The 12,409-nt window shown below is 49.4% G+C and overlaps 1 protein-coding gene across 1 annotated transcript in view; it reads right to left on the reverse strand.

Moving 5' to 3' along the window:
- Positions 1–221: 221 nt before the first annotated feature.
- Positions 222–12,409, reverse strand: part of LOC119797835 (transmembrane protein KIAA1109 homolog) — a 77,744-nt gene continuing 65,556 nt past the window's right edge. The window contains exons 50-61 of the mRNA XM_038307060.1: positions 9,963–10,100; positions 9,610–9,852; positions 9,383–9,536; positions 5,508–5,665; positions 3,911–4,100; positions 3,615–3,832; positions 3,178–3,429; positions 2,892–3,095; positions 2,330–2,524; positions 2,120–2,254; positions 1,570–1,741; positions 222–810 (exon numbers count right to left, since the gene is read on the reverse strand). Coding sequence (XP_038162988.1) covers positions 594–810; positions 1,570–1,741; positions 2,120–2,254; positions 2,330–2,524; positions 2,892–3,095; positions 3,178–3,429; positions 3,615–3,832; positions 3,911–4,100; positions 5,508–5,665; positions 9,383–9,536; positions 9,610–9,852; positions 9,963–10,100 — 2,276 coding nt within the window. The 3' untranslated portion in view covers positions 222–593. The remainder of the gene's footprint in view (positions 811–1,569; positions 1,742–2,119; positions 2,255–2,329; positions 2,525–2,891; positions 3,096–3,177; positions 3,430–3,614; positions 3,833–3,910; positions 4,101–5,507; positions 5,666–9,382; positions 9,537–9,609; positions 9,853–9,962; positions 10,101–12,409) is intronic.

Below are 12,409 nucleotides of genomic sequence, written 5' to 3' on the forward strand. Positions count from 1 at the left end.
TAAATCACGCAATCTTATTAGTTCTGGGTATAAATAATGATCCATTGATTATTCCTTGTTGACCGGACTCCCTTTAAAAACTGAAAATCACACCATCATTATTTTTCAATGTTTTGTGGACTTTTTGCCACGTTTTCTACATAGATCCGCCCCGGACGAGAACCCAGCAAGGCTCCTCTAACCTGCTGGTTTTCAGAGAAGAACCCAGAAAAACATCCTGATTTCAAACTGAATGGCAGCAGTTTTATTAAATTAAGAAATCGACACATTTAAGAAATAAATCTATTTACACTAGTTCTACTGCACAGATTAAAAACAATGGAGCGAGCAGAGCTTCACCGTCACGTACCCATAAATATTGATCCCAGTTTATTACAATCATGGCAGAAGAACCGAGGAGCAGCTGCTGAAGCTCGCTGACCCGTACGGGAAACGGTTCGGTCGGATCCGGTAGAACCCGTCCGCTTCCAAGCTGTTCAATAATACTAACGGTTCAGAACAACAACTAAAAGTGGTTCCCGGTTTGAGTTCAGACGGTAAATAAACACATGAGCACAGTTAGTGTTAACCAGATCCGGTTCAGTCCGGTTTCCTCAGTGTTCCTCTTTGTCCCGGCCTTTCTTCTCCTTCTCGTCCTGAAGCGCGGTGCCCAGCTTCTTGATCAGCACCGACAGCACTTTGTCCAGGGGGTCCATCACACCCCGCTGCAGCCACTTGGGAATTGTAGTCCTGGCGTGGTGGAAGCCCAGTTTCTGCAGGATGTAGTCCACGCCGACCGGGTCAATCTTCCTTCCGGTCCAGGAAATCAGCCTGAGAGAAGAAAGCAACGGTTTAACCAACGGCTGCTACATCAACCAACCTTCTTCCAGCTGTACGTCCATCTGGTTTCCTCAAACATAAAAGGCTGCGGTAAGAACATTAATAACCTCCATTCTCATGATGAATGAAGCATTTTTTATCTTCTCTTGGCTAATGCTAGCCATTAGCCAAATTTAACTCAGGAAGCTAAAAGGGTTCCGCCCAAAAACTAGACGGCTAATGTTAGCCCTGGCCGCTGCAGACGGGCTAACGTTAGCTAAGGGACAATTTTGTCCGACAATGGAGGGAGATGAGAGCGAAAAAGAGCAGGGATCCGGGTGGAAAAAGGGTCCCAGCGTTCTACATCTTCATGTTATAATAACAGACCAAACTACGCTTCAAAATTGGGCAAAAATCTGAAATATCTGCGTCATACCTGCAACAAGCTCACTGCGATTCACTGCTGCAGGAGGATACTCAGCGTTTAGTTATTCAGGAGGGAAAACAGGCTGGAAAATGTTCAACTTTGTTGGTATTTGATTTATCAAATAAACATATTGGAATAGAAACAATGTTTCCCTGTGACGGACAGGCGGCGCGTCGAGGCCCCGCATTGATACGTTTAGTCCATGTGGTCCAGCTTTACCCCGACTCATTTCATCTTGGAGGATTGAAGACCATATAACATGATAACAGCAGCATAATAATTGGGCTAGACTGCAGTAATATTAAAACAGCTGATCTGTTTTAGTCCAAATGCATGAAGCTGACCTGAGGGTGGGCTCCAGGTGCCAGGTGTTGCACATGAACTCCCTCCAGTCCACCGTGGTGTAGTTGATGGCTTCGTCTCGGTCCTTGTCTGCGGAGGCCGCGCTGTCGTCATGCGGAGCCGTGGGGCTTTTCTGGCCCTGCCGGGCCACGAACATCCGCGGAGCGAAGAGGGCTGAGGAGGAGGAGGTAGACATTTTAATCAGAAATGAAAACCAGACGATTCACTGATGGGCCGGCGGATCTGCTGGCGTCCGGGAAGCCGTCTGGTCTGCATCCATTAATCCAGCAGGAGAGAGAGGAAGCTTTTACGACACACAGAACAAACAGAGCGGGGACTTGGCCCGGTTATAATCGCGGTGAAGAATGCGACCGCAGCAGCATAAAGGAGAGCTCGTTTGTTCTTTTGTGACGCTCTGAAAGCCACTGAAATGAATCCGGAGCTCCCCGCTGTGAGGAGCTGCTCTCCATGACAACAAACAGCTTCCAGCTGCAGCGCTCCGGTCCGCTCGCTCGCTCCCACCCGCCCTGAATCCAAAGACATAAAGCAAACCTTTCTCCTTCTCCTTCAGGTAGGCAGACACCAGGTCATGGAGGAACATGATGAGCTCGGCGTCCATGGTGACGCAGATGTGGTCTGTGAACTCCGTCACCATGCTGCACTCCACTTTGGGTTTGCTGCTGGAGTCTGAAACAGAGACCAACATCAGGAGCCACGTTCCTCTGGGGCCCAATCAGAGCAGAGCCCATCACACGCTCCTACCCGTCAGAGACGGCTCGTCTGAATCCTGCACGTGAATGGACTTGAAGTCCAGCTGCATTCTGGGAAGGGCGAAGATGGTCTCGGTTTCGTGGTCGTAGGTGTGGGAGCCCCGGAAGTTGCTCAGCAGGCTGGAGCTCTTGGCGGTGGCGCCGCTCTCCTCGGTGTTGGCGTCGACGTTCCTCAGCAGGTTGAGCTCTGAAAGCGGCAGAAAGCAAACGTTGTTCTCAGGTGTCTGCAGAACGACCAGCTTCAGAGCAACCAGAAGGTTCCTGCTGCTGGCGGCGTACCGAGACAAATCTGGCTCCTTTTTTATTGTACTTTTACTTTTACAAGTTTTTTCATCTTTTAATGTTTTAATTTAAACTTTTTTCCAAATTTATTTATTCAATATTTTTTACAGATGTATTGTCAAATTGTATATTTTTATAACTTTTTACATATTATATTTTTTGGCTTTTATTTTGTAAAATTGTAATTATAAACATATATTTTTTTTTTATGTTTCACATTCTGAGGCCCTGAAAGCAGAAACCAGCAGAGGAAGGAGCGCGTTGTCTCGTACCTTTGTTTCTCATGGCCGTGACGTAGTTGAACCATTCCTTCACCGTGGCGACTCCATGCGGGGGGTTCTCGTGTCGCCCGCGGGTGATTTTGGTTATGGTGGCCATCGGACTCTCCAGGGCGCCGCAGGGCTTGGTCACCATGGTGTTGTGACCCAGGTGGAAGTCCAGCGTCTGCACGATGTAGGTGGAGTCGTCTTTAGAGCCTGGAACGACACAGGAAGCAGATGGGATTACTGTGTGACCAACATGGTGTCCGTCTGCAGAGGCGGGGCGTTCGGGTCTCACCGTCCTCCCAGATCTTCTGCGCCTCCGTCCAGAAGGCGATGTTGGGCTCCTCCAAGTGGAACAGCGCCCACAGCTTGGAGCGGAAGTTGGGCCCGTGGAAGCAGGCCAGCGTCATGTGGTTGCCATGGAGACTCATGGAGCCGCCCAGCTGCACGGCGTCCTCGGGGAGAGGCATCTGGAACAGGGAGATGTGGCAGCCGGCGATGACCTTCAGCACGCCGGGCCAGTGGCGGTGGTGGGCGGCGTCCACGTCTGCGGAACAGATTGGAAACATAAGAGGAGGCGGAGCGGCGGTCTGAGCAGGATCTGGTTCTGTCTGGTTTGATCCTGCTGCTCCTCTTCCTCCTGATCACCCGCTGAGCTCGTCTGATTAGATTCAGCCGCTACACAGACCCAGATAATTAGCATCAGTCATCATCTCTGCAGTCGTCTCTTACACAGCTCCGCGGCGCCTTTCTCCGCGTTGATGACGGGGGTTTTGGGGGGCAGATAGGGGCCCGGGCCCCACGTGGAGAGGGCCCGCTTGCTGGTGTCGAACTGCTGGGTGAAAAACTCCTGCAGCTTCATGCCGATCTTGATGAGGTCTGGCGTGGTGGAGCGGGAGATGATCACCTGGAAGATGTCCCACTGCAGGTCGCCGTGGACAAAGACCACGCTGCGAGGAAGGGAGGGGGTCAGAGTTACCGCGGCGTTCGCAGAAAGCAGCAAACTCTCCGACTCTCTGCTCACGTACCTCTTCTCTGAGAGGCTGGTGTCCACCGAACACAGGTTGACCTTCCATTCGTCCTGGAGCTGCAGGTCGGCGTTGCTGAAGACGCCCATCAGGATGCTGGAGCCCATGTAGTCCACCCGGGCCTCCGTAGAGCCCATGGTGATCTGGATCTTGTGGCTGGGCTGCTGGTTTGGATGCTCAGAGATATGAGCTGCAGAACAAACACACAGAGAGAAGTTAACATCTTTTTGAACAGGGTCCAGGGTGTTTCAGGTGAGGACACCTCAGGTCTTCATTTCTATATTCTCTCCAGGGTGTTTGACCAATGCTTCCCTGGGGGTCCAGACACCTTTATACAGTAGCAGCCATTCAAAATGGCCGTTCCAGTCAAACGCCGGCCGAATGGGAGCAGAATCCCCTCCACCTTCCAGCCACTGGCCGCCTCCTGGGCGTGCATTTTTTTTTACTCTGACTCCACCCTTCACTGAATTACAGGGTCTGACCAGGAGGTGGCGCTTCTCTTCTCTCAATGTCCACAAATCATGACAGGAAGAATATTTTAGCACAAAGATTGATGTTTAAAAGAGATTGAAGGGGACCAGCTAAGGAAAGTGGGGAAATTTTGAATGGCTAAAACTTTAGGTTCTGGAAGAAATGATGGAAAGTTTGGGGAGATTTGTGCTCATAGTTTTGGGGATTTCTATGGTACTTGGTCGTATCATTTAAAATCATTAAAAAAGTAATGGTTAAATGTGTATATACTGGATTCAAATGTGTGCTTTTAAAAGGAAGTGAGGAATTTGTGAATGTTGTGTAAATAGCAAAGTCCTTCATCAGCTGGCCTTATTAAAGAAAAAAAATTGAACTGTATTGATCTCACATTGGAGAAATTCACTCTCTGTGCATTTAACCCCTCCCCTCGGGGAGCAGTGGGCTGCCATTGTGCAGCATCCGGGGAGCAGTGTGGGGTTAAAGGTCTTACTCAGGGACTTATTGGAGGCTGTGCGGATCGAATCGGGTAGTTGCAAACTTCTAAGAGCACAAGCACACTGCTCTAACCAGAACGCCAACACTCGCCTTTAAAGGCTGAGATTGTGTCTTTGATGGGAGGCTTGATGCTGTGAAGCTGAATGAAGCCTGAATAAGCCTGAATAAAGCGGATATTTCCACTTTACTTTGCCTAGTAGTCATTCGCCTGGTAACAGTACCTGTGTGGGCAGGTCTGGGTCAGAACAACGGAGTCTGTAGTGTCAGACCGTCACTTTGATCTCTGCATCCTGGTGTTAATTTTATAATCTGATCATGTACCTGTTCAACAGCTAAATTATCCACCTTCAAACCTTCAGCTGACGGAGGACCAGACTGACATCCTTTGGTTTGTATCTCGGTTTCTGTGGCTGCTCGAAGCGGACAGAAGTAGCTGCTTCTTGGAGAAAATCTTAAATATAATCAGGTCATTTTGTTGTGAACATCCTGACCACAGCACCGTTCCAGCGGCGCTGGAAAAATATTGTTTACCCTGATGATACAAGAGCGCTACATGCTAGCTCAAAGGTCCAGCTGAGCTGAAGAGTTAATGAGCAGCAGAAGAAGCCAGGAGACGAGGAACATCACTTACAGACCATCTCCAGGGTGTTCACGTCGATGTTGCCGCCCACCACTCCTCCCTTTGAGTCCAGTTTGGAGCGGCCGAGGCCCACAGACATGCTGATCTCTCGGTCCCGGTTGCTGCCGACAGACAGGCGGCCCTGACTTTTCAGACCACTGGTGGTCCAGCTGAAAGAGACAGAACCGGTGTCACAGATCCTCCATTGATGAACCATCTGCAGAACTTTTTAGCCCTGGGATTGAACTTTTAACTTCTTTTATTTTTCTACCAAGTTAACGAAACCCTTTTTTAAAGCAGTGCAGCCTTGGACACCTGCATGGCGTCATCCGTCGGAAGGAGCATCCTGAGGCCATCAATTATTCAAGCTGAGCACAGCAGCAGGCCTTGATTCTACAGCTCTGAGCTAAAAAGAGGAGACAAGGTGCGTCCGGACTCACTTTGCGGGGAAACAAAGCGCAGCAGACAGTCCAGCATTTGTTGTTCTGATTATTCTGCTGCTCGGACACAACAAATGTTCTAAAACTGCAGTAAGCTGAAACGCTGGACTGGGAAAAAAAGGATCCAAACAGATCAAGTCAGTAGAACCGAGCAGAACTTTCACTTATCAGGAAACTACAATCAAAGTTCTACCAGCTTCTGAAGATGGTCAGCATGTTGTTGAATCGTTTGCTTCTCTGGACCAAACATGGAAAAACAACGTTAGAAAGACGGCAATGAACCAAGAAGCTCCTCAACCTGAGCGGTTGGCCTTGGCTGTATCAGTATAGTACTACTATATACTAGGGCTGGGTATTTTCGCTGTTAAAATGAGGAAGTTATGTCCCCTAAAAAAGCCGTAGCGTCTCGGGGGCTTCCTCACGGTTCTTCTCCTGGGAGCAAGATATTAACTACTCTTAACTCAAACTGGGTAAAACCATATAAAAAAGGACTATAAAACAGGAGTTAAAAAGTAACCGAGTTTATTCCAGATCAGGTCGTTACAGGACAGAGAAAATGCTCGGAGCTTGCACAGCTGTGGGCTCAAAAATCACGTCCGCGAGCGTTCGGCAAAGTTTGAGCCCAGAACAAGGTCATCTCCTGCTTCTTATAGCTCATGAGTCTATGTGTTGCATCATGTTGATGCTTAGCTGTCCGTATCAGAAACTGACACGCCATCCATGCCCTGACCTTTATGCAGCTTGCTTCTATGCCCCAGGATTACAGATAGCTCTCCTCTATCAGTCCGGCTCCAAGATGTGCCCATATCCTGTGTATTTTTAAAGACATGAAGGCTGTCCTGATTAGATGACCTCCGTACACACAGTGACATCCACAATGTGAAGGAAGGCCTTCTACTCTGTCTAATAAAGTAACAATGCACATGATGTATAAATAATAAACCTAACATCGCCAAAGTCCTGAATCGATTCGATTTTGATTCGATCTGTTTTTACAAAAATGAAAGTGGTTCAACTGTGTTTCAAAATACTCATGTATTTTGTTTTTTACTGTCACTTTAAACAGGACAGTTTAAATATGAGATGTGAAACGTGCACAAGTGCAAACTTGTTTGTGAAAAGTGAAAATGTGAAGCCTCACTTGAGCGAGCAGACGTGACACAGCAGGTAATCATGAGCTGCATTATCTTCACTGCACAAACCATATTTGCAGCGTTAACTGTAACAACTACAGAGTGTTTTCTGGTCAGCCCCCTTTGTTAATGTCTTAACCCATTTAGGCCGGGAAAGCATTACCGCATTTCTACCATTCAAGCCGGGGGCGCTGTTACGTAATTCTACCATTGACGCCGGGAGAGCATATAAGTCAAGCAAGAAGAAAGAAGTTTTTTTCAAGCCAACATGGAGGAGTTTGACAGAGAAGAGTTGTCAGAAGGCAGTGATTTTGAGGAGTGTGTCGGCTTTGATGACGGTATAGATGAAAATGATGACTTTGAACGCGCTGAACCAATCGAACTACCACCGCAATGCACGGAGTGTTTTCAACCGCACACCTGGAGTGAAAGTTGATTTGCCTGCAGACGCCACACCGCTGCAGGCATTTGAGCATATTTTTAATGAAGAACTTTGAATGCATCTTGTTACCGAGACGAATAGGTACAGTGACCAAACAAACCAAACTCCAACAAGAGCAAAGATGGCAAAGTGGTCACCCGTGACTGTGACGGAGATGAAGACATTTATTGGGCTGTGTATGGGCATGGGACTTCTTGTGTTGCCAGTACGAAGAGATTATTGGCGACAGAGTAAACCTCTCTTCAGGATGCAGTTCCCCCAAAATATGTCCCGGGACAGATTTGTGGCCATCTGGAGGTAAGTTGTATGCAATTTATAACACAGACATATGCATTATTATGCATAATAATACTGTTAATAAGTAATCATCAGATAGTTATTTATGTAATGTTTGTTCTTTATTTTAAAAACGTTTTATATTGCACATTCTCAATGAAGACATGATCACATATGGAAAAAATAAAAGGTTGAATTTTATTTTTATTTTTTTTGATTACTGCTTTTCACTTTTTTTTTTTTTTTGGAAGAATTTCAAAGATAAAATATATTTTGAGTTCTATCTGCTACAGAAGCTGAGATATCAATAATTTACTAGGCGTTGACACAGTTACTGAATTTACAGAAAAACTTCAGGTTTTAGGGGTATTTTTTAAAATCGGCCATAGGTTTTTAAGGTGTTTTTTCCAGGCGTTTTAGGCCTAAATGGGTTAAGCTGTCTGGCTTGAAGTCATCTTGAGTGCATCTTTCCTGTTAATTTGAATGTGAACGTGACGCGCGTCACTATAAAATGAATCGATCTCATTCCCTAGACATCGATTTGGCAAAAATGTAAAGGAATCGATTCAAAATCGATTAAATAGAATTTTTTACTCAGCCCTACTATGTACTGTAATAAAGTAATACTTCTAGCCTGAACTGTTGTAGTAAGCTGTACTATCATTCTACAGTATACTATATCACTGTACTACACTAAGATAATGCAGAACACTCTATTTCAGTAGCCCACCATGTTAGCACCACAGTACGCTATAATTCACTTTCGTCCTCCCTGCAGTGAACGGAACCACCAGAAACAGTGGTTCTACGGTGCGGGCCCATCATCTTCCTCGTTACTTAGTAGTGCGTTCTTGTGTGCTTGTGAAACGTCATCAGCCTCAGCCCTAGTGCTGTAGTTAAAAGCCTTCAGCTGATCCAAAATGCTGCAGCCAGAGTTCTGATGAAAATGAAAAAGAGAGATCATATCTCTCCTATCCTGGCTTCTCTTCATTGGCTTCCTGTTAAATCCAGAATAGAATTTAAAATCCTCCTTCTCACATATAAAGCCTTAAATGGCCAAGCTCCATCTGATATCAGAGATCTGATTGTTCCTTATGTTCCTAACAGAGCACTTCGCTCTCAATCTGCAGGTTTACTAGTGGTTCCTAGTGAGGCAGACACCTTGTCTACTTTTAAGTGTTAGCCCGTCTGCGGCAGCCCTCGCTCCTGCCGAGCCGACTGATCCAGATTTATTCTGCGTTCTCCCAGAGTCCAGACTTTCCTGTGTTAAGAACAGATTCAGCGAGAACAGGTCCGTAATCGCATTCTTGTGAATTGAGAAGCGCCATAAAACTGGATGAGTGTTCAGATTGGTAACCAATAGCCATCAGACAGAGAGGGAACACAAACAAAAGTGTTTAAGACATTGAAGATTTCAAGAATCCCAAAACAGGAAGGAACTCGGCTCATTCTGAGGTTCTGGTTCCTGATCCTGGTATCTAATACCAACATGCTCCTCAGGATGGAGGGTTTCTATTCAGGGACAGAACCTTTAGGGTTCTAAGATCGTTTGTTCTGTTCAGACCCAGCATTGTGTTTGAAAGGAGGAACACCTACGTGTTGTTTCCCATCACGTTGCTCATGTTCATCTGCACGGTGAGCTGCTTCAGGTTGATGGCGAACACCACCAGCGTCTCCCACGGCGACCCCTGTGGACCAGACGACTTCCCGTTCTTACCAAACGACGGCGTTGAGGTTTTGGTCACAGAATCTGCAGGAGAAACGTGATTGGTCAGGAGGAACCCATCACCGTGACGACCACTCTGCTTGTTCGGGAGGCTCACCCCTCCTGGGAGCGGAGGAATCGGACACGCTCCGATTGCGCCCCGGCACGGGGGACCTCAGGTGGCCCAGGCCGCCGGGGGACATGCTGCTCCCGGCGGAGTGCTCTGTGAAGACGTTGGGGGAATGGGGGACATGCGTCCCCATGCTGCCGTCCCATGTCCTCCAGTAGGCTTTGCGGCTGGACTCGGGGGAGAGGTGCTGGGCTATGCTTTCAGCAGAGTCTGGGGTGGCGGGACCAGAAGCTGTGGAGGGAGGGGTCAATTATTCATCATTAATGCTGCACAGCTAGCGAAAAAAAAATCTGAACAAAGCGTCAGAACCACGACCAACAACCAGATCAGGGAGCGCTTACGGGGCAGATTGATGGTCTGGTCTCCCAGGAAGAGGCGCCTGGCGATGCTGCGCCGGTACCAGGCTCTGGGGAACGCCAGGATCTCACTCAGCCGCCTCATGTCGTACTTGAAGGAAGCCGACCCGATGTCACACACCGCTGCAGAGAGGATGACATCCTTGTTACCTGCTCTAAAAACTCACTTTGTGATACCAAAAAAAGTTTAAAATCAATCCACTGGACTTTGTTTCCAAGTTTGAAGACGTTTCTCTTCCATCCAGGAAGATTTTTATATTCAAAATGTCAGAAATAGCGTTCCAGGTTTTATCCAGCAGCCCAACGAAGCCTTGATTTAGTTTAGAAAACATGCAAATAGAAACGGATGAACGGGTCCCCCCTTTGGAATGGGGGTCGTTTAGCTTCTTTGTTAGCCTGCAATGCCCCATACCTGTCTATGTCTCTGAAAGGGGGGGTGTTAGAGGGAATTGTTGGCCTGGTTGAACAGGCGAGGTCTTCTGTTCCCCTGTAAGGGGGGGGGGGGGGGTGTTGCGATGATAGCGGGAAAGATCCTTTCCCACAAAGCAGAATCGTCTTAACTATATTTGGGCAAAAATGGACTCAGACATTGCGACGAAAATTATAGTTCTTTTTCATAATATTCACTCGGTGTCTCGCTATGGGATGCAGCCTCCTGCAGCCCTGATAGAAGCATCTATCTCAATCTGCCAATCCTGATTGGCCGGTGGAAGTGCCCGTCATACGCCACGCCCCGTAGCTCCGACTACTAAAGCGTGTGCGGATCACGGCACTCCAATTCAAAACCTCTTCTCACCTGAGAGCTTATCTCACGTCGGAGCCTTCGCTAGCTTAACTGCCCACAGACGGACCTTGCTAGTTTCCGTCGCCGGACGCTAGCACTGTGCTCTGGCTTCTGCCCTGTCCGCTCACTCCAGACCGGACCGGTAACCTTTTGTCTCTCTTCACGGCGGAATCCCTCTCGGCTCCTCTCCACGGCCGCTCGAGTCGGACGAGCATTTAGCACACCAGCTACTTCCTCGACCCCGCCACGCTAGCACGCCAGCTAGCTACGGTTCCTTTCCCTACCAGCACTCCAGCTCGTCGGGAAATGCCGGCCGTCCAAAACCCCCACGCCAGGGGAGACCACCGTCTTTGTGGCTGCGGGAATAAAATCTCAGGGAAAGACACCCACCCGGTGTGCGGTACCTGTCTAGGAGTCGACCACGCCAGGTTGGCCCTAGAAATTCCCGGCTCCTCTGGACACTGCAAAGTGTTCACGGTCAAGAGCCTCAGACGCAGGCTAGCCCGCCAGGTTAGCATCTCGGACCGTGATCCATTCCTCCCCACCGCCGCACAAGGTGCAGCCGCGGAGGAGGACGTGGACACAGCTGGGGAAGCCCCGGAGACTGACTACGACTGGGGTGCCCAGTGCGAGCAGCTCCATGCCCCCCCGTTTCCCGAGGAAGACGTGCTGGAAGTCAGTCCCATGGAGGAGGATGACGACACCTCGTTCCTCATATCAGAGGACGAGGAAGAGGATGACACCTTCATGGCCCCAGCACAGCCTGAGAGGCCTAAACCGCCGTGCCCTTCCGCCATGGAAGACAGGGGAGAGAGCTCACCAGCTCCCTCCCTCCATGTGGACCTGCTCGACATGTGCAAACGCGCGGCAGAGAAGCTGGAGATTCCCTGGCCGGTCGCAATAGCGGAGCCCACCCGGTCCCGCTACGAAGGCAAACGGCTTCCCCTGGCACGAAATGCGGTGAAGCAGCTTCTCCCTGTCTTCCCCGAGTTGCTGACGGAGCTCTCCAAAACATGGACTAGCTGCCCATACAGCAACAGGAGCCCTATTTCGGGCGCAGCATCCCTCGACTGCGAGGCGATGGACGCCCACGGCCTCCTCTCCATGCCTCCGGTGGAAGTCCCGGTAGCTGCGCACCTCTGCCCAGGCAGCGTGAGCCAGCTGTCTGCAGCTTCCCCCAGACGCCCGACGCTGCCAGCTAAGCCCGAACGGTTCCAGTCTGCGCTGACCGAAAAGGCATACAAAGCAGCAGCCCTCTCGGCCAGAGCCCTCAGCGCCCTCTCCATCCTCACTGCCTACCAAGCGGAGTTGTTTGGCGCGTCTGCTGAGGAGCAAGACCCGGATGCGTGGGAGGAGATGGCGGTCATCGCGGACCTGTCTCTCCGTATCCAACGTGTCGCGGTCCAGGCCACAGGGAAGGTGATGGCAACCCTCGTCGTCCAGGAGCGAGCGCGATGGCTCAGTCTCGCTAACCTGACCGACAGGGAGCGGGATGACATCCTGGATATGCCGATCGTCCCTGAAGGCATCTTCGGCTCTGCATTGGCCACAATGCAGCAAAGATGTGAGGCAAAGAAAAAGGACAACGAGGCCCTCAAACTTTGTCTCCCTCGGAAAGCCCCTGCGCCTTCACCTCCGGTGCAACGCA

This window comes from Cyprinodon tularosa, unplaced genomic scaffold (genome assembly GCF_016077235.1).
Source record: "Cyprinodon tularosa strain WSP-4 unplaced genomic scaffold, ASM1607723v1 ctg6, whole genome shotgun sequence".
Lineage (NCBI taxonomy): Eukaryota > Metazoa > Chordata > Actinopteri > Cyprinodontiformes > Cyprinodontidae > Cyprinodon > Cyprinodon tularosa.